We start from the raw sequence: 22800 nt of genomic DNA, 5'->3' as shown, positions 1-22800 counted from the left end.
AATTCATTTTGAGTTAATTTTTCTGAGCAGTGTAAGATAGGGATCTAATACATTCTTTTGCATGTGAACATACAATTTTCCCCAATACCATTTATAAAAGAGGCTATCCTTTCCCCATTGAGTATTCCTGGCCTCCTGATAAGTATTGGTTGACCATGGGTTTATAGTTGGGCTCTTGGTTCTCTCCCATTAGTCTATATGTCAGATTTTATGCCAGTACCATATTGTTTTGATTACTATAGCTTTGAAATGAAGTTTGAAATCAGAAAGCATGATGCCACCAGCCTGGTTCTTCTTTCTCAGGATTGTTTTGGTTATTCAGGGTCTCTTTTGGTTCCATGTGAATTTTATAATTGTTTTATCTACTTCTGTGAAAAATACCATGGAATTTGAGATAGGATTACAATAAATCTACAGATGGCTTTGGGTAGTAAGGGCATTTTCACAATAGTAATTCTTAAAATCCATAAATACAGAATATCTTTTCATTTTTTGTGTTTTCTTCATTTTCTTTTATAAATATCTAATAGTTTTCAGTGTACAGATTTTTAACCTCCTAGGTTAGATGTATTCCTAAGTACTTTATTCTATTTTGTGCTATTGCAAATGGGATTATTACATTAATTTCTCTTTTCAATGTTCATTGTACTGAAACACAAATGATTCTTGTACTTACATTTTGTATCCTGAAACATTATTGAATTCCATTATTATTCTAGTATTTTTTCAGATTGGCTTTTTTAAAAATATTATTTCTTAGGAGAGTCTTTAGATTTTTTTTACATGAAATCATGTCATCTGCAAACAGAGACAATTTTACTTCTTCCTTTCTGCATTTATGTCTTTTTCTTGCCTGATTGCTCTGGGTAGGACTTCCAGCAGTATGTTGAATAGAAATGGTGAGAGTTGGCATCCTTATCTTGTTCCTGCTATTAGACAAAAAGCATTTAACCATTCACCACTGAATATGCTTGTTAATATTGGTAGGCTTGTCACATAAGGCATTTATTATGTTGAAGTATGTTCCTTATATACAAAATTTATTGAGAGTTTTTTTCATGAAAATATGTTGATGTGGTTTCACTCATATGTGGAATATAAGGAATAGTGCAGAGGACCATAGGGGGAAGGGAGGGAAAACTGAATGGGAAGAAATCAGATAGGGAGACAAACCATATGAGACTCGACTCTGGGAAACAAACTGAGGGTTGCAGAAGGGGAGGTGGGTGGGAGGATGGGGTAACTGGGTGATGGGCATTAAGGAGGGCATGTGACATTATGAGCACTTGGTGTTATACACAACTAATGAATTGTTGAATACTACATCAAAAACTAATGATGTACATATGTTGGCTAATTGAACTTAATAAAAAAAGAAAATATGTTGAATTTTGTCAGATGTTTTATTGCATCTATAGAGATGTGATTTATTTTACATTCTGTTAGTGTGGTGTATCACATTTATTGATTTGAATGTTTTGAATGAACCCTGCTTCCTAGAGATGAATCACTAGATGATGGTGTATGATCCTTTTAATGTGCTGTTGAATGTGGTCTGCTAGTATTTTGTTGATAATTTTTGCATCTATATTTATCAGAAATATTGGCCTGCATTGTCTTGTATTGTCTTTATCTAGCATTAGTGTCAGTGTAATCCTTGCCTCATAAAATGAGTTTGGAACTATTCCTTTCAAGTTTTTGGAAGAGTTTCAGAAGGACTGGTGTTAATTCTTCTTTAAATCATAGAATTCACCGGTGAAACCATCTGATCCTAGGCTTTTCTTTTTGGGAGGTTTTTGATTACTAAGTCAATCTTCTTAGTCGTTATTGGTCTGCTCAGATTATTTATTTTTTTCTATCAGTTTTATTGAGTTAAAATGGACATATTACATTGCATAAGATTAAGGTGTACAACAATGATTTGATGTAATGTATACACTGCAAAATGATAACCACGTTAAGGTTACTTCACATCTATCACCTCACATAGTTACATACTTTTTCTTTTGATTAGAACTTTTAAGATCTGCTCTTTAAAAATTTTCAAAATTACGATACAGTATGATTAACTTTAGTGACCATGCTATACAGAACTTATTTATTTTATAAGCTTGTATCCTTTGAATACCTTTACTCATTTCCTCCACCACATACCCCCTGCATCTGGCAACCACCAAACTGTTCTGTTTCTATGAGTTCAATTTTTATAACATCCCACATATAAGTGAGATCATACGTTATTTGTCTTTCTCTGAATTATTTCACCTAGAACAATACCTTCCAGGTTCAGAAATGATGTGGCAAAAGGCAGGATTTCCTTCTTTTATGACTGAATATTCCGTGTGTGTGTGTGTGTGTGTGTGTATGTGTACTTTATCCATGTTTATTTTATCTATTTGTTTGCCAAAAGATATTTAGGTTGTTTCCATGTCTTGGCTATTGTGAATAATGCTGCAATGAACATAGGGAGCAGATATTTCTTTGAGACAGTGATTTTATTTCCTTTAGATGTACACCCCAAACTGGAATTGCTGGATCATATGGCAGTCCTATTTTTTATTTTATTTTTATTTTATTATGTTATGTTAGTCACCATACATCATTAGATTTTGATGTGGTGATCCACGATCCATTGTTTTCGTGTAACACCCAGTGCTCCATGCAATACATGCCCTCCTTAATACCCATCACCGGGCTAACGCATCTCCTTCCCCCCTCCCCTCTAAAACCCTGTTTGTTTCTCAGAGTCCATAGTCTCTCATGGTTCATCTCTCCCTGTGATTCCCCCCCTTCGTTTTTCCCTTCCTGCTCCTAATGTCCTCCATGCTGTTCCTTATGTTCCACAAATAAGTAAAACCAGATGATAATTGACTTTCTCTGCTTGACTCATTTCACTTAGCATAATCTCCTCCAGTCCCATCCATGTTGATGTCAAAGTTGGGTATTCATCCTTTCTGATGGCTGAGTAATACTCCATTGTATAGATGGACCACATCCTCTTTATCCATTCATCTGTTGAAGGGCATCTTGGCTCTTTCCACAGTTTGGCTATTGCAGACATTGCTGCTATGAACATTGGGGTGCATATGGCCCTTCTTTTCACTACATCTGTGTCTTTGGGGTAAATACCCAGGAGTACAATTGCTGGGTCATAGGGTAGCTCTATTTTTAAATTTTTGAGGCACCTCCACACTGTTTTCCAAAGTGGCTATACCAACTTGCATTCCCACCAACAGTGTAAGAGGGTTCCCCTTTCTCCACAACCTCTCCAACATTTGTTGTTTCTTGCCTTGTCAATTTTTGCCATTCTAACTAGTGTAAGGTGGTATCTCAGTATGGTTTTGATGTGAATTTCCCTGATGGCTAATGATGATGAACAGTTTTTCATGTGTCTGTTAGCCATTTGTAGGTCTTCTTTGGAGAAGTGTCTGTTCATGTCTTCTGCCCATTTTTCGACTTGATTATTTGTTTTTTGGGCGTTGAGTTTGAGAAGTTCTTTACATATCTTGGATACCAGCCCTTTATCTGTAGTGTCATTTGCAAATATCATCTCCCATTCTGTGCGTTGCCTCTTTGTTTTGTTGACTGTTTCCTTTGCTATGAAGAAGCTTTTTATCTTAGAGAAATGATTCCATTTACAATAGCACCAAAAACCATAAGATACCTCGGAATAAATCTAACCAAAGAGGTAACAGATCTATACTCTAGGAACTACAGAACACTCATGAAAAAAATTGAAGAAGACACAAAAAGATGGAAAAATATTCCATGCTCATGGATCGGAAGAATAAACATTGTTAAAAATGTCTATGCTACCCAGAGCAATCTATACCTCCAATGCCATCCCCATCAAAATTCCAATGACATTTTTCAAAGTGCTGGAACAAACAATCCTAAAATTTGTACAGAATCAGAGAAGACCCTGAATTGCCAAGGAAATGTTGAAAAAGAAAAACAGCTGGGGGCATCACGTTGCCCAATTTCAAGCTATATTACAAAGCAGTGATCACCAAAACAGCATGGTACTGGAACAAAAACAGACATACAGACCAATGGAACAGAATAGAGAACCCAGATATGGACCCTCAACTCTATGGTCAAATAATCTTCGCCAAAGCAGGAAAAAATATGCAATGGAAAAAAGACAGTCTCTTCAATAAATGGTGCTGGGAAAATTGGACAGTGACATGCAGAAGAATGAAACTCAACCATTCTCTAACACCATACACAGAGATAAACTCTAAATGGATGAAAGACCTCAATGTGAGACAGGAATCCATCAAAATCCTAGAGGAGAACATAGACAGTAACCTCTTTGACATCGGCCACAGCAACTTCTTTCAAGATACATCTCCAAAAGCTAGTGAAACAAAAGCAAAAATGAACTTTTGGGACTTCATCAAGATATTTTTTAATTTTTTGACAAACCCCCCATACTATTTTCCATACTGGTTGTACAACTTACATTCTCACAGTATACAATGGTTTCTTTTTCTCCATATCCTTGTTAGTCCTTATTATTGCTTGTCTTTTGATAGCCATTCTAACGGGTGTTAAGTGATATCTCATTGTACTTATTTAAATTTCCTGATGATTAGTGTGATGTTGGGCACCCTTTTGTGTACTTATTAGCCATTTGAATATTTTCTTTGGAAAAGTATCCATTCAGGTCCTTTGCCTCTTTTTTAATTGGGTTATTTGTGGGTTTTTGCTATTGAGTAGTACGAGTTCCTTTAATATTTTGGATATTAACCCCTTATCACATACTATGTAGTTTGCAAATATTTTTCCCATTCCATAGGTTGCTTTTTTATTTTGTTGATTTTTGCTGTACAGAACCTTTAAATTTGATTTGATCTCACTTGTTTTTCTTTTGTTACTTGTGCTTTATGTGTCATGTCCAATAATTCATTGCCAAAACCAATGTCAAGAAGATCTTTCTTTCATGTTGTCTTACAGTAATTGATGATTCCACGCTTTATATTTAAGTCTTTAAGCCATTTTACATTAATTTTTGCGAGTGGTGTAACATAGGGGTCTAGTTCTTCCTTTTGCATGTGAATATCTAATTTTCCCAGAACCACTTATTGAAGAGACTGTCCTTCTTTATTGAATATTTTTGGCTCCCTTGTCAGATTTTACTTGATTGTATATGCATGGATTTATTTCTGGGATCTAAATTCTTTTCTTTTGGTCTATCTGTATTTTTCTCAGTGCTAAACTGTTTGGTTACCATAGTTTTGTAATATAGCTTTTTTAAAGATTTTATTTACTTGACAAAGAGAACAGGAGAGCACAAGCAGGGGGAGATGCAGAGGGAGAGGGAGAAGCAGACTCCCTGCTGAGCAGAGAGCCTGATGCATGGCTCAATCCCAGGACTCTGAGATCATGACCTGAGCTGAAGGCAGACGCTTAACCGACTGAGCCACTTAGGTGCCCCTGTAATATAGCTTGAAGTCAGAAAGTGTGATGGTTCCAGCTTTGTTCTTTCTCAAGATTGCTTTGGCTATTCACAGTCTTTTAAGGTTCCATACAAATTTCAGAATTGTTTTTCTTATTTCTGTAAAAAAATGTCATTTGAATCTTGATAGGAAATGCACAGAACCTATAGAATGGTTTTGGGTAGTACAGACATTTTAACAATATTAATTCTTCCAATCTACAGGCACAGGATATCTTCTATTTTTGTTTATAATTTTTTTCATAAATGTCTTAGAGTTTTCAGTGAACACATCTTTAACCTCCTTGGGTAGATTTATTCCTAAGTATTTTATCATTTTTGATACTCTTATAAATGGATTGTTTTATTTTGTTTTTTGAATAATTCATTGTTGGTGTATAGATGCTACTGAGCTTTGTATGTTGATTTTGCATCCTAAAACCTTACTGAATTCATTGATTAAATCTAAGTGTTTTTGATAGAGTCTGTAGGATTTTCTACATACAAAATCCTTTCTTTTCCTCTTCTTTTTTTTTTCCGTGAGTGCCAACTCCAGCCCTTTAGTAGTCCATGCCACTGGTCCTTAGGTGTGAGACCCTAGTCCTGATTTGCCCTCTGGGCTTCTCCCACAGAGTCCCCTCCAATCCCTGGTCTCTTCTGTCCAGGCCTTCAGCCAGCCCTGCTGTTCCCTAGCCCCCTTCTTCCCCAGTGAGGGCTCCATAGCTTAATTATGCTTGAGCACTATATTCCTCTGTTCTCCTTGCTATAAAACTTCTGACTAATTTAGCTCTCTTGTCTTAATCTGCCAGATGGGGAATATATTCTCCCCTCCCCTGCCCTTTCTTTCTTTATTTTCTGAAACCTATTTGCCTTCCCTGAGTCTTCAAACTAAAATCAGAGCTATAAAGCACACCATGCCAGGTATAATGAAACATAATCTCTGTTCAAAATGTTTATTCATACTGTATTCTAAATGTTTGGTTTTGTGTGCTGAAGATTTTACCAGTAGCAACAAGCCATTAGACAATAAGTATCAAGTGCAAATCAAGTTAGACCAGCCAAAGGTCACATTCAAATTACTGGTCAGAACAGATAAATCCAAAGTGGAAAGGAATTTCGTTCTAATTAGGAAATAGGGTTTTATATATCCTCTCCATCAATGTTTTGTCTTTCTTTTTATCTTCTATGTATAAAGAAAGAAAGAAGTATCCAGAGAATGGGGAGGTTGAAAAAGCAAATTAAATTCATCTTGTGTAGTTAATCTCATTTGCAGTCTACGCCAGTTATGATTCTCAAACTTGAGGCTGTAACATAATCACCTGTTGTACGTCTGGGGAAGGGCCTGATAATTTGTGTTTCTAATACATTCTCACATGTTACTGATGCTGTTGGTCTGAGGACCATACTTTGAAATCAAGAGGTGAGTCCTCCTGCTTTATTCTTCCCTTTCAAGATTGTTTTAGACATTGTGGAATCCTTGCAATTCCATACGAATTTTAAAATCAGCTTGTCAATTTTTCTGAAGAAGCTATCCAGATGGCCAACAGACACATGAAGAGATGCTCGACATCACTAATCATCAAGGAAATGCAAATAAAAACCACTATGAGATATCACCTTATAGCTGTCAGAATGGCTAAAAGAAAAAAGACAAAAAATAACAAGTGTTGGTGAGGATGTGGAGAATCCTCGTGCCCTGTTGGTAGAAATGTAAATTGATACAGTGACTGTGGAAAACAGTATGGAATGTCCTCAAAAATTCAAAATAGAAATATTATATTACCCAATAACTGGATATTGAACAAAAGAAATCAAAAACACTAATTCAAAAAGATAGGCATACATCCCTATGTTTATTGCAACACTATTTACAATAGCCAAGATTTGGAAGCAACCTAAATGTCCATCAGCAGAAGAATGGATAAGGAAGATGTATATAAGGTGTTTTGTGTGTGTGTGTGTGTGTGTGTGTGTGTGTGTAATGGAATATTACACAACTATGAAAAGGGATGAGATCTTGCCATTTGCAACAACATAGGCGAACCTAGAAGGTATTATGCTAAGTGAATTAAGTCAGACTGGGAAAGACAAATACCATATGATTTTACTCTTATGTGGAATCTAAAAACAAATCAAATGAGTAAATAAACAAAAAGTAGAATCAGACTTGACGTTTGCCAGAGGAAAGGGGGGTAGGCAAAATGCATAAAGGGAAGGGGGAGATACAGGCTTCCAGATGTGGAATGAATAAGTCATGGCACAGAATAAGGAATACAGTAAATTATATTATAATAGAATTGTATGGTGACAGGTGGCAGCTACACTTGTGGTGAGCACAACATAATGTATAGAGAAATTGAATCACTATGTTGTACACCTGAAACTAATGTAACATTGTATATCAACAATACTAAATAAAAAATAAACTAAAAATAATCAGCTGGTCAGTTTCTACAAAGAAGTTGACTGTGATTGAGGGATTATTTTGAATCTATAGATCAATTTGGGGAATATTGCCATTTTAGCAACATTAAGTCTTATAATTCATGAACATGGGATGTTTTGCTATGTAGAGCTTTTTAAATATATTTCAACAATGTCTTGTAGTGTGCAGAGAATAAATTTTATACTTGTTTTATTAAATTCATTCCTAAATATTTTGTTAACATTATAAATGGATTTTCTTAATTTTAAGATTGTTTTAATAAGTGTATAAAAATAAAATTAATTTTTATATATTGATCTTATATCCTGCAACTTTGCTGAATTCATTTATTAACTCCAATAGTGGTGTGTGTGTGTGTGTGTGTGTGTGTGTGTGTGTGTGTGTGTATTCTGTAGGGTTTTCTATATGTAAGATTGTGTTATCTGCAAACAGAGGTACATTTTACCTCTTCCTTTCCAAACTGAATGCCTTTTGTTTCTGCTTCTTGCCTAATTGTCTTGGCCAGAACCTCCAGAACAATGTTGAATGGAGGTGATGAGACTGGACATCCTTGCCTTTTCCTGATCTTAGTGGAAAAAGCATCAGTCTCTCATCACTAAGCACGGTGTTAGCTGTGGGTGTTTTGTAGATGTTCTTAAATACATAAAATCTTGTCATAGTCAAACAGAATCAATTTTACTTCCTCCTTTCTGATTTGGATACAATCTCCTTCTTTTTCTTACCCGAATGCTCCCTGCTTAAGACTTCTAGCACTATGTTGCATAGGAGTGGTGAGATTGGGCACCACTGTGTTCTTATATTAGAAAAATAGCTTTCAAACTTTCACCACTAAATATGATGTTAGTTGTGGATTTGCCATATATTGCCTTTATTATATTGACATAGTTCCTTCTGTACCTAATTTGATGAGAGTTTTTATCATGAAAGGATATGCTTTTTCAGAATCTATTGAGACGATTATATGATTTTTATCTTTCTATTAATGTGGTGTATTACAATTTTTTGAGATGCATATGTTAACCCATCCTTGCATCTCAGTAATGAATCCCACTTGATGATGCTGTATGATCCTTTTAATGTGCTTGTATTTGGTTAGCTAGTATTTTGTTAAGAAATTTTGCATCAGGAATATTGTCCTGTGGTTTTCTTTTCCTAAAGTGCCCTTATCTGGATTTGGTATCAGTGTAATGCTGGTCTCATAAAATGAGTTTGGGAGTATTCCTTTCTCTTCAGTTTTTTTGAAGAATTTGAGAAGGATTGACAGTCTTTAAATTCTTGGTACAATTCACCAGTGAAACCATTTATTCTTGGGCTTTTCTTTATTGGGAGGTTTCTGCTTACTAATTCAATATTTTTACTCATTTTTGGTATGTTCTTTTTTTCATAATTCAATCCTGATACATTGGATGTTTTTTGGGAAATTATTCATTTCTTCTAGGTCATCCAATTTGTTAGTATATACTTGTTCACAGAATCACTCTCATGATTCTATTTCTGTGGCATCATATGTAACATCTCCTGTTTAATTTCTGATTTTATTTAAGTCTTCTCCCTTTTTCTTAGTCTAGCTAAAAGTTTGTCAATTTTGTTTATCTTTTCAAAAACCAGCTCTTAATTTAATTGATCTTTTCTATTGTTTTTCTGGTCTCTATTTCTCCTCTGATATTTGTTATTTCTTTTTTCCTGCCAACACTGGGCTTAAATTTTCTTCTTTTGCTTGTTCCTTGAAGTGTAAAGTTAGGTTGTTTATTTGATTTTTTTCATTGTGTAGGCATTATGGCTATAAACCTCCCTCCTAGAACTGATTTTGCTACATCTAATAACTTGGTATGTTGTGTTTTCACTTACATTTATCTCAAGATATTTTTTATTTCCCTTTTGATTTCTTCTTTACCTCATTGGCTGTTCAGGAGTGTGTTAATTTCCACATATTTGTGAACTTTACAGTTTTCTTCCTGTTGTTGATTTCTAGTTTCACACCACTGTGGTTGAATGATACTTGATAAGATTTCAGTCTTCTTAAATTTGTAAGACTTGTTTTGTGACCTAACACATACTACCCTAGAGCATGTTCCATTTGTACTTGAGAAAATAGCTGCTGCTATTGGATGGCATGTTCCTTATATGCCTTTTAGGTCCATTTGGTCTAAATATATTTCCAGTCCAATGTTTTCTTAATCATTTTTTGTCTAGGTGATCTGTCAATTGTTGCTATTATTATATTTGTTTCTCCCTTCAGATATGTTAGTATTTGCTTAATATATTTAGGTGCTCCATATTGGGTACATATATATTTAAAATTTATATATTATGTTCTGGGTACATATATATTATATCTTGATGAATTGACCCTTTATCTTTATATAATGACCTTCTTTGTCTCTTGTGACAGTTTTTGACTTAAAGTCTATTTATCTGATGTAAGTATCAGATAAATACCCTTGCTCTCTTTTTGGCTTCCACTTGTATGGAGTATCTTTTTCCATCCCTTAACTTTGAGGCTATGTGTATCCTTAAAGATGAACTTAGTCCTTTGTAGGCAATGTATAGTTGTGTCTTGTATTTTTATCCATTCAGCCATTCTATGCACGTTGACAAGAGAACTGAATCTATTTACATGCTGGAGGGGAGGTGGGTGGGTGGATGGGCTAAATGGGTGATGGGCATTAAAGGAAGGCCCTTGTTGGGATGAGCACTGGGTGTTATATGTAAGTGATGAATCACTAAATTTTACTCCTGAAACCAGTACTACACTACATGCTAACTAACTTGAATTTAAATAAACTGTAGAAAAAAATAATAAAGTAATTATCGATAGGTAAGGACTTACTATTGCCACCCTATTAATTATTTTCTGTTTTATAGTTATTTTGTTCTTTTCTTCCTCTCTTCCTATCTTCCTTTATGAATTGATGGTTTTCCTAACAGGTATGCTTTGATTCACCTTTTTTTTGTGTGTGTATCTTCTGTAAGTGCTTGCTTTGTTGTTACAATGAGGTTTACATAAAACACCTTATAATTATAATAGTCCATTTTATGCAGATAAAAAATTAACTTGGATCCATAAAACTCTCTCTCTCTCTCTCATTCTCTCCCTCTCTCTGGGAAAGTCTTTCTCTCTCCTTCATTTCTAAACTTTCCTGGGTATAGTATTCTTCATTGACAGTTTTCTTCTTTCAGAACTTTGAAAGAAGAACATCCCACTCTCTCCTGGTCTGCTAGGTTCTTGCTGAGAAATCTTTGAATAGTCTTATGTGGATTTTCTTGTATATGAGGATTTTTTTTCTCTTGCTGCTTTTAATCTTTTCTCTTTGACTTTGATTTTGGAGAGTTTTATAATGTATCTTGAAGATCATTTGTGTTGAAATTGTTTGAAAACTAATGAACTTCAAGAAGCTGAAAATTCAAATACCTATCCAGAATTGGAAATTTCTCAGCTGTTATTTTTTTTTTTTTGAAGATTTTATTCATTTATTTGACAGAGAGAGACACAGCGAGAGAGGGAACACAAGCAGGGGGAGCGGGAGAGAGAGAAGCAGGAGGCTCCTCACTGAGCAGGGAGCCTGACGTGGGGCTCGATCCCAGAACCCTGGGTCACGACCTGAGCCGAAGGCAGACACTTAATGACTGAGCCACCCAGGTATCCTTGTTATTTCTTTAAATAAGCTTTCTTCCCCATTCTCCCTCTTTTCTTCTTTTGGGACTGCAATATTTTATAGATTGCTTCTCTTAATTTTATCCCATTAACTCCCATAGGCTTTCTTCACTTTTTTAAATTCTTTTTTCTTTGTTTTACTCTGGACAATTTCAAAAGTTCTGTCTTTGGCTTCACAAATTCTTTCTTCTGATTGTTCAAATCTGATGTTGAGGTTCTCTATTGCATTTTTTTTTTTTCATTTCATTCATTGTATTCTTCAGCTCTATAATTTCTGTTTGGTTCTTATGATTTTTACACTCTGTTAAATTTCTTGTTTTGTATATTGTTTTCCTGATTTTGTTGAATTGTCTCTCTATGATTTCTTGTAGCACAATAAACTTCCTTTAAAAAACTATTTTTGAAATGTTTACTGGAAAAAATTGTATATCTCCATATCTTTGGGGGTTAGTTTCTAAAAAATTGTGTTCCTTTGGTGATGTCATGTTTCCTTAATTTTTCATGTTCCTTGTAGTCTTGAGTTGCTGTCTTTGCATTTGAAAAAGCACTCACTTCCTCTAGTCTTTATTGACTGGCCTCTTTTTTCTATGCATCTAATCATGTTTTTTTTTCTTCTCCATGGGTGGTCTGGAACTTTTCTGCTGGACTTTTGAACTTTCACAAAAGCACACTTATCTGTGGGTGACTGTCAAAATCAGTGTTTTTTTTTAGGGGGAAGACAGTAGAAAAATATTCTGCCATTTTGATGATGTCCTTTAACAGGCAATTTTCAAAGGTGGTAAGTGTCAGAAAAATGAGCGTACTGGGTGCCAACAAATGACATGAAAATATTAGGGAGAAAGTTTGGGAAGTGTTCATTTTGATTTCTCAATTAAGCTTTTTATTTTGAGAGTATTATAGGTTTACATGCAGTTGTAAGAAACAATACAGAGATATGCTTCGTAGCCTTTACTCAGTTTGTTCAATGATAACATTTTGCAAAACTGTAGTACAAAATTACAACCAGGATATTAACATTGTTACAGGACACAGAGAAGAGATAGGACATTTCTATATCACAAAATCACTAGTTACTGTTCCATAACCACGCGTACTTCTCTCCTGATCTCACCCTCCCTTAACCATTAGAAACTACTAATCTGTTCCCCATTACTAAATTATAATATTTCAAGAATGTTATACAAATGGAGTCATACCATATATAACTTTTGGGGATTGGCTTTTCTCATGCAGCATAATTCCTTGGAGATTCACCCAAGTTGTTCCACATACCAATAGTTGGCTCCTTTTTATTCATGAGTAATATTCCATGGTATGGGTATACCATAATTACTTACCCATTGAAAGACATCTGGGATGTTTCCAGTTTGGGCTATCATGAACAAAGCTGCTATAAACATTTGTTTAGAGTTTTTTTTTTTCTCCAAGATTTTATTTAAATTCAAGTTAATTAACATATAGAGGGTTATTTTTTTTTTTGTGAAAGTTTTCATTTCTCTGGGACAACTTCCCAGGAGTATAATTGCTGGGTATATGGTAGTGGTATGTTTTGTGTCTAAGAAACCACCATACTATTTTCCAGAGTGGCTGTACAATTTAGTATTCTCACCAGCAAGGAATAAATGATTTAGTTCCTCTACACCCTTGCCAGCATTCGGTGTTGTCACTATTTTTTATTTTAGCCATTTTAATATGTATGTAGTGATATCTCATTGTAGTTTTCATTTGTATTTCTCCAATGATTAATAATGTTGAACATTTTTTTCATGTGTTTAACTGCCATCTATATAATCCTCTTCAGTAAAATATCCATCTTTTGCCCATTTTGTAATTGGAGTATTTTTTTTTTTTTTACTGCTGAGTTTTGAGAGTTCTTTATATATTCTAGATACTAGTGTTTTTTCAGATATATGGTTTGCAAATATTTTTCCTAGCCAGTAACTTGTCTTTTCATCCTCTTCATATGGTCTTTCATAGAGCAAAAATGTCTATTTTGATGAGGTCCATTGTATCAATTTTTCATTTCATGGTTCAAGCTTTTGGTGTCAAGTCTAAGAACTTCTTTGCCTAGCTCTAGATGCCGAAGATTTTTTCCTTTTTTAAAAAAAGTTTTGTAGCTTTAAATTTAAGTCCATTATCCATTCTGAGTTCAGTTTTGTAAGGTATGAGTTTAGGTTGAAGTTTATTTTTGGTCTATGACTGAAGCAGCATTTGTTGAAAAGACTACCCTTCCTCCACTAAATTTCTTTTGCATCTTTATCAAAAATTACTTGGGCATATTTGTGTAGGTCTATTTCTGGCTTCTCTATTCTTTTCCACTAATACAATATGTCTATCCTTCTGCCAATACCACACTATCTTGGTTATTGTAACTATATAATTTATGTTAAAATCAGGATAGATTGAGTACCCCAACTTTACTCTTCTTTTTCAAGATTATTTTAGTTACTTTAGGATATTCATTTGATTTTGAGATGGTCCTATAGCCTCTGGAGATGGGAGTTTTGCTCATGGCCCTATGGAGCTCCATGATGACAGACTGAAATAGGTTGATAGACCAGGAATTAGTATTCAAATTCCAATAAGTTGCACATCAATTCTTAAAACTAAGACAGTGTAAAAGGTAAACATAAAGTAGAAAGGCCTTCCTTGGAGCTTGGCTTTGTCCTCTTTGCTTATCTTACAGACAGGCTTCCCCTCCTCCAGAGCAGTAGACTGAGTTAATAAGGTCCCATGGCATTATAGATGGGGTTAGAAGAGAACACTAGAATAATTTCCTATCCAATTACATCTGCATTAGAGAAATCTTAACAACAATGCTCCCATCACTTCCAGGAAGTGGTCATTGGAAGGGTTAAAGAAACTGGCTTTTGTGGGTATCTGAAAGAATTCCCTTCTTGTTCTTCCCACGTACATAATATAACTATTGAATTCCTAAGTTTGACAATTGTTTCCACATGTGTAATTACCTTGAGTCTCAAAATATATCAGTCATTACAGTCCTGGACTAGGAGAGTCTTAAAAATTAGAAATAGAAATAATGGAGGGGATTCATAGGAATTTTGGGAGGTTTGAAACTAAATGAGTTTCTTTGAAAACTTTAGAATTGTTAAAGGCGGAAAGCTGTTTATGTGAACCATTGTTTAGACACTGGGGAATAAGAGAGGACCTGAAAGGAATAGCCTTGTGACCAGACAGGTGGAAAAGGAAACTGACATAAAGGCTTGGTATGAGTGAGCAGGACTGTTTTCTGGTTTATTGCTTTGTGGATGTTCCTTTGCTTTAAGAGTTCACAGTGGAAAAAAAAGAACAGCCAGCCTCAGATAGGCTTGAGGGAACCTAAGCTGAGGTAAAGGGGTCCTATCCCATCATGAAGGTCAGTGTGGTGAGGACAGTGGAGGGGATCAGAGTAAGAGAAGCTCAAGGGTTAAGAGCCTCCAGGAAACAGGCAAGCCACTAGGACAGTAGCCTTTTTATAGCCTGAGGACTCCCCAACTGGCTGGGGTTCTGTTCTGCTTATATCTCTATGGAAGGAGCACAGTCACTCACAGGGTTGTCCTACTCATCCAGACCATATCTTCACTGACATTAACTCCAGATAGCTTTCTAACACTATCTCTCATGTTTCACTGCCGAGAGGTTAAGTGTGATTGCCTTTAATTCCCTATCTGAAGATAATCACATTTCCATGATGAGAGAAAGAGCCAATGAGTGCCTCCCAAGGGCAAGAAACAATAAGCAGTTAAAAGGAAGGCATGTCTAGCCAGAGGGGTCCCAGCTAGGTGCACTGTTTAATTGGAGATCAGATATTCACAGGCACACAGCTTCCTCGGTGGAAAGGAGCTTCATTTGGGAATAATTAAGGGTGCTTTATGTGGCCACTGGAATTTCAGGCAACTTGAATCTAATCATTTTGTATCGTGACTCACTCTGAACCAAAGAGACTACTGAGAAAGCAGAGGAAGGGCCTGGGGAAAGTGAGGTCTCATTAAGATCACCTACCCCTGGGGAAAATGACAGTGGTGGTCAGTAATAGAAGCAGCTGTCAGTATTGAGGTGGGACAAAGAAAGTAAGCTGTTCTTTCCCAGCATAGAGAATCAGCAGAACCCTGAGATGGTGAGGGAAGAACAGTGGACTTGGAATCAAGATGAGTTAAGTTCACAATCACTTCACCCCAAAGATCTTGTTTCCTCATCTGGAAAATGAGGCTAATAATGCCTACCTTTTCAGAAGTACCATAAAGATAAAATTAAAGGACTTATATAAAATGGTACTGAAGAGGCTCATGAATAAACAAAGGGTAGTTACTTCCTTTTGTTCAACTAAACATTTTAATTATGTCTAATTCATGAAAATGAGAAAATAAAGCTTCATTTCATAATCAAATCGATTCTTTATTTTCTTTTTTTTTAAGAGAGAGAGAGAGAGAGAGTGCCAGTGTGGGCACACGGGGGGGGTGGCAAGGGAGGGGCAGAGGGAGAGGGAGAGAGAATTTTAAGCAAGCTCCACACCCAGTGTGGAGCCCAATGCGGGGCTCCATCTCACGACCCTGAGGATCATGACCAGAGCCAAAATCAAGAGTCGGACAATCAACCGACTGAGCCACCCAGGCACCCCTATTTTCCTTTTTTAAGTACTTTAGTTTATGGTTCAGAGAAAGAGAATGAATATCTGAATCTTCTGTCTTGGTTCAGTTTGAAGTTCTCTATTCTGATTCGAGACTCCTAATCTTGAAAATGTCCCCAAACAAATGAAAGAAAATTTTATACATATTCCAAATATACTTACTAATAAAAACTACACAGTTATTATTGTCTATCTCTCTCTAAATTGTGAATAATGTTTAGTTTTTCTCTCTCTTTTATTTACGTAAAAATGAAAAGAAATAGAAATTCTATTTTTTCTTGTACCCAAAGAAATATTTTTGGACATAAATACCTTACACTATTTACTCCTAAGCCTTATGTCTTTAAGACCATTTGCCACTTGTCATCAGGGACACCTGGAAACCCAGACATTCCCCCTCACCCCAAGTGAACTTCAGCCTGGAAACAAGCCTGGGGATATGCAATCACATGGTTTATGGCTTCCCAGTCTCACAAAGAGAGTAAGTGGGGCTGCTGGGGTGGCGGTGGTTAAAGGCAGCTTTACCTTTTTGTTTAGGGACTTTTCTCACAGTCATTGCAGCCTGCCTCTTCTGGTTTTCAGAAATTTCAAAGCCTATAACATAAAAATACATGACTGTTATAAAAAATCATAGAACTTTCTTAAATGTACAAATTAGTACAAATTTTCTGAAGGAGTAATTTTGGCAAGATAGATCAAAAGTCTTGAACAGCAAACAAATAAATGGTGAGAACTTGAACAAATATTTAGCTATAACAATGCATTTCATAGTATATGGGGCAAAAAAAATGAGAACGTGAGTTAAGAGGCTGTTAAATGAAGAATGGATGAATAAAGTATGGTGTGAAGTGGAAAAATATTTCACAACCAAAAGCAGAAACATAGACAAGGAAATAATGAGTCAAAAGATAAGAGATTATAATAAGAAAATTTTTTAAAGAAAAGTTTCAAAAGGAAGAAAAAATCAAATAGCAAAAAGTAATGAAGTAACAGAAATGTCTATTCAAGTCCTTTGTCCATTTTTAAAATTAAGTTATTTGATATTTTGCTATTGAGTTGTAAGGGTTCCTTACATATTTTGGAAATTAACCTCCTATCAAATATATCATTTGCAAATATTTTCTCTGATGCCATAGGTTGCCTTTTCCTTCTGTTCCTTTGCTGTGCAAAATAATTTTATTTTGCTGTAGTTTTGCTTTGTTGACTGTGCTTCTGGTGTCATATCCAAAAAAAATCATTGCCAAGATCAATGCCAAGAAGCTCTTTCCCTATGTTTTCTTCCAGGAGTTTCACAGTTTTGGGTCATACAATTAAGTCTTTGATACATTTTGAGTTAGTTTTCATGTATGGTGTAAGATAGGAATTCATTTCATTCTTTTGCCTGTGGATACCCAGTTTTCCCAGCACAATTTATTGAAGAAACCATCCTTTCCCAATTGTGCATTCTTAGTACTACTGTCAAACATATGTTGACTGTATATGTGTGGGTTTATTTCTAGGCTCTCTATCCTATTTCATTAGTCTATATCCTGTCTTTATGCCAGTACCATAGTGTTTTAATTAATGTAGCTTTGTAATATATTTTGATATGATACCTCCAGCTTTGTTCTCCTCTCTCAAATATCTTTAGCTATGATGGGTCTTTTGTGGTTCCACATGAATTTTAGGATTGTTATTTCTATTTCTGTAGAAAAAAATACCACTGGGGTTTTGATAAGATCACATTAAATCTATAGCTGGCACTGGGTAAAATGGACATTTTAACAATATTAAGTCTATTTATTTATATGTTCTTTAATTTCTTTCAGCAAGGTTTTATAGTTTTTGGTGTACAAGTCTTTCACCTCCTTGGTTAAGTTTATTCCTAAATATAATCACATCCATTTTTATATGATTATAATTGGGACTGTTTGCTTATTTCTTTTTCAGATAGTTCATTGTTAGTGTATAGAAACACGACTGATTTTTGTATGTTGATTTTGTACCCATCAACTCTACTGAATTCATTTATTAAATATAAAAGTTTTTTTCTGAGGAGTCTTTAAGGTTTTCTATATATAAAATAATGTCATCTACAAACAAGAATAATTTTACTTCTTCCTTTCCCATTTAGATGCTTTTTATTTTTTTCTTGCCTAATTTCCTCTGGCTGGGACTTCCACTGCTATGTTGAATAGAAGTGGTGAAAATGGGCATCCTTTTCTTGTCATTGATCTAAGAGGAAAAGCTTTCAGTTTTTCCCCCTTGAGTATGATGTTAGCCACGGGCCTTTTGATATATGGCCTTTATTATGTTCAGGTAAATTCCTTCTATACAGAGTTTGTTGTGAGTCTTTTTTATCAGGAAAGGATAAACTGTCAAATCTTTTTCCTACATCTATAGATATGATGATGTGATTTCTATATTTAATTTATTGTATCACATTAATTGATTTGCATATGTTAAGCCATTATTGCATCCCAGGGACAAATCCGACTTGGTCATTGTGTATGATCCTTTTATTATGCTGCTGAATTCTGGTTGTTGCTGTTTTATCAAAGATCGTTTCATGTGTGTTCATTGGGGATACTGGTCTTTAGTTTTTTGTTGCTTTTTGTTGTTGTTGTTGTTTTGTTTTTGTACTGGAAGACTTAATATTGTTAAAATATCCATTCTGTTGAAGGGCATCTACAAATTCAAAGCAATTCTATCAAGGCTCTAGTTCCATTTATACAAGATATGAATAAGTTCTATAGATCTGCTGTATAACACTGAGCCTACAATTAATATTACTATATTATGCACTTAAAAATGTGTTAAGAGCATAGAGTTCATGGTGTTTTTACCACTTTAAAAAAAAAGGGTAGAGGTCTCCCCACAAAGAAGAAGAAATCCTGCCTCAGCTTTAGCCCATGTATGTGGAGTCCCATCCTTCTCATGATCTTCCTGCCTATAGATGACAGCTTTGGACTATGCCCATGAGTTTGAGCCTGCTCATGATCTTGCATTCTGATTGTCTGCTCCACAGATATTGGAGTTGCTTAGCCAGGTTTTGTAATCACATAAGCCAATTCCTAGAATAAATCTCTTAATAATGCATCTCCTATGAGTTATGCTTCTCAGGTTGAACCCTGACTGATAGAAGGAGTTATAGTTTGATTCTATATTCCTCACTTGGAGAGTTACGTGTGATAAATTAAGTTAAAAAAAAAAACAAGTTACAGAGTAATATGTTTGGTATAATTTTTGTAAGTAAAAAAGTTTTTAAAAAGTCTTATCTGTATATATGCTTATATGAACATAAGTATGGAAATAGGCAAACCACACTTATACTGATTATCTCACATAGCATAGGAGTGATAGAGAAGGGAAAATAATGCTAAACTTTATTAAATTTTGGTATGTGTTTAAATGGTTATTAAGGCCATGTATTCATTTTACCATTAAAAGTGAAAATTAAAAGAAAACCAGAAAATTATGGCAAATTTATAAGACAGCCATAAAAATAATGATTAAAAATATTAAGTGAGCTCTGGAGAGGAAAGATGGCAGAGGAGTAGGGGACCCCATTTCAACCGGTCCCCTAAATTTAGCTGGATATCTACCAAACCATCCTGAACACCCACAAAATCAGCCTGAGATGTAAGAATATATATCTGGATCTCTACAAGCAGAAAAACACCACCTGTCACCAGGTAGGAAGGGTGGAGTCATGAATCTTCAGGTAGCTATTGGAAGATAAACAGAAGGGGGAGTGAGCTTCCATAAGTTGGCTCCCAGAAAGTGATATAACACTGGAGCGCAAAAGCGTCCTGCTGGGGACCAGGAAAAAAACTCTCAGAGCACTAGTGGCCTGGAAAGGGCCTTAGAGCAGGACCCAGATGGGATCCAGGAGATGTGGGTTGCACGGTCACTCATGGTTTTAGAAGCACAAAGGGCAGGAACATGACCAGGCACCTGGGACAACCTCTGAGAGAGTCACTGTGGGCATGCACCGCAGGAGGTTGTGGTTTTCAGTGGCGCATATAGAAATGGAGACTGTGTCCCAGGAGGGTTTAGTGAAGAGTGCAGACTTTGATTTCTCCACACTGGGACAGAGGTTTGGGTGCGGCCATTTTTGCTCTCTCAGAAGAGGTACAGAAAGCCTCCAGAGAACAAAAGCTCAAAAAAACAGTTTCCATTGAGCCAAGCACCCTTCAAGAGGGGGCAGGGCAACTCTGCCCAAGCAGGGTTGCCTGAGAAACAGTATGGCAGGACTCTCCCCAAGAAGACAGGCTGGAAGAACAAGAGGAGGACAACCCTACGGTCCCCATAAGACTGTAAAATCCCAACATCAGGGGAAAATAGTATTTTGAACTCCAGGCTTTGCCTCACGGCTTGTTTAGTTTTCAGATACAACTCTCTTTTTCTTTTTATTCTTTCCCTTAGCTTCTTCTGTTTTTTTCTTTTCACATTTTTCTCATTTCAACTAGATGTTTAATATACCAACTTAGATTTCATAGTAACTTTTAACTTGTACTTTTTCACACCTATATTTTTTATAGATATATGCTTCATTGTAGTCCTTTTTTCCCTATTCATTCATTCATTCATTACCTGTAGGGGTGTGTGTGTGTGTGTGTGTGTGTGTATACACACAAGTTATACTTTCCCTGTAATTTTGGGAAGTAGTATCCTCTAACAAACAGACCCAAATACAGCCAGGAACAACTGAAAAACCCTAATTTGTCCACACTGAGAGATTATGTCCCCCTTTCCCCTCACCCCCTTTTGAAATTATTTTATTTTATAAATTTTAATCTTGTGTTTCACATTGGCTATGTCTTTTCAGTGGTGGCTTCCAACTGCTCCATATTCTCCAAGGGTACATTTTGCTTGGGTCATGGTTGATATTTTGGAATCTGTACATTCGTTCAACCATCCCTCAACAGAATGACTAGGATGAGGAACTCACAACAAAGAAAAGAACCAGAGACAACGGCCTCTGCCACAGATCTAATGGATATGGACAGAAGCAAGATGTCAGAGGTAGACTTCGGGGTAGCAATTATGAAGTCAATGGCTAGGCTTGAATAAAGCAATAGTGACAATATAAAATCTCTAAGGGCAGAAATGGGATCTAATCAGGCCAAACATAAAAATGCCGTGAATGAGATGCAGTCTAAACTGGATACTCTAACAGGCAGGGTAAATAAGACAGAAGAATGAAATAGTGATCTAGAAGATTGGCTGATGGAAAGGAAGGAAGATGAGGAGGATAGGGATAAGCAGCTAGAAGCCCATGAGATAAAAATTAGAGAGATCAATGACACCATGAAATGATCCAATGTCAGAATTATTGGGACCCCTGAGGGGGTGGAGAGAGAGGACTAGAAGGTATATTTGAGCAAATCATTGCTGAAAACATCCCTAACCTGGGGAAGGAAACAAGCATTCAAGTCCAAGAGGCAGAGAGGACCCCTCCCAAGATTAATAAATATAGACCAACACCCCGGCATATAATACTGAAACTTGCACATCTTAGAGCCAAGGAAGCTATGCTGAGAGCAGCCAGGGAAAGAGATTTCTTAAGTACAGAGGGAGGAACATCAGAATAATGTCAAACCTGTCCACAGAGACCTGGCAAGCCAAAAATGGTTGGCAAGACCTATTCAGGGTAATAAATGAGAAGAACATGCAGCCCAGAACACTTTATTCAGCAAGGCTGTAATTCAAAATGGACAGAGAGACAAAGAGCTTCCAAGAATCGCAGAAACTGAAAGAATATGTGACCACCAAGCCAGCCCTGCATGAAATATTAAGGGGGTGTTCTATAAAAGAAGAAAGACCCCAAGAGTAATATAGACCAGAAATTTACAGAGACAATCTATAGAAACAGGGACTTTATAGGCAATATGATGGCAGTAAATTAATATCTTTCAAAATCAATATATTTCACTCCCAACGTGAATGGCCTAAATGTTCCCATGAAATGGCACAGTGTTGCAGATTGGATAAAAAAGACAGGATCCTGATTACAAGAGACTCATTTTGAACCTAAAGAAACCTCCAGAAGGAAAGTGAGAGGATGGAGGACCATTTATCATGCCAATGGACCTCAAAAGAAAGCTGGGGTAGCAATTCTCATATCAGACAGATTTTAACCAAAGGCTGTAGTAAGAGATATAGAGGGGCACTATAACATACTTAAAGGGTTTTTCCAACAAGAAAATCTAACAATGGTAAATATCTATGCCTCCAACATGGGAGCAGCCAACTACATAAGCCAACTGTTAACCAAAATAAAGAATCATATTGATAATAATACATTAATAGTAGGAGACATCAATACTCCACTGTCAGCAGTGGACAGATCATCTAAGCAGAAGATCAACAAAGGAACAAGAGCTTTGAAGGAAACACTGGACTAGATGTTCTTTGTAGATATATAAAGAATATTCCATCCTAAAAGAACAGAATGCTCATTCTTCTCAAGTGTACACAGAACTTTCTCCAGAATAGATCACATACTGGGTCACAAATCAGGTCTGAACTGATACCAAAAGACTGAGATTATTCCCTGCATATTTTTAGACCACAATGCATTGAAACAGGAACTCAACCACAAGGAAAAATTTGAAAGGAACACAAACACATAGAGGTTAAAAAGCATC

General features: G+C 35.8%; 1 protein-coding gene across 10 annotated transcripts in view; it reads right to left on the bottom strand.

Annotated features, from left to right (window-relative positions):
• ARHGEF9 (Cdc42 guanine nucleotide exchange factor 9) overlaps positions 1-22800 on the bottom strand; it is a 234645-nt gene that overhangs the window by 5605 nt on the left and 206240 nt on the right. For all 10 annotated transcript variants that reach the window (XM_027609069.2, XM_027609072.2, XM_027609063.2 and 7 more), the window contains one exon: positions 16694-16762. In XM_027609069.2, the coding sequence (XP_027464870.1) occupies positions 16694-16762 (69 nt within the window). The remainder of the gene's footprint in view (positions 1-16693; positions 16763-22800) is intronic.

Source organism: Zalophus californianus, chromosome X (genome assembly GCF_009762305.2).
Source record: "Zalophus californianus isolate mZalCal1 chromosome X, mZalCal1.pri.v2, whole genome shotgun sequence".
Classification (NCBI taxonomy): Eukaryota; Metazoa; Chordata; class Mammalia; order Carnivora; family Otariidae; genus Zalophus; species Zalophus californianus.
Note: the sequence above shows the minus strand (reverse complement) of the source record. Positions and strands in the feature narration are given on the sequence as shown.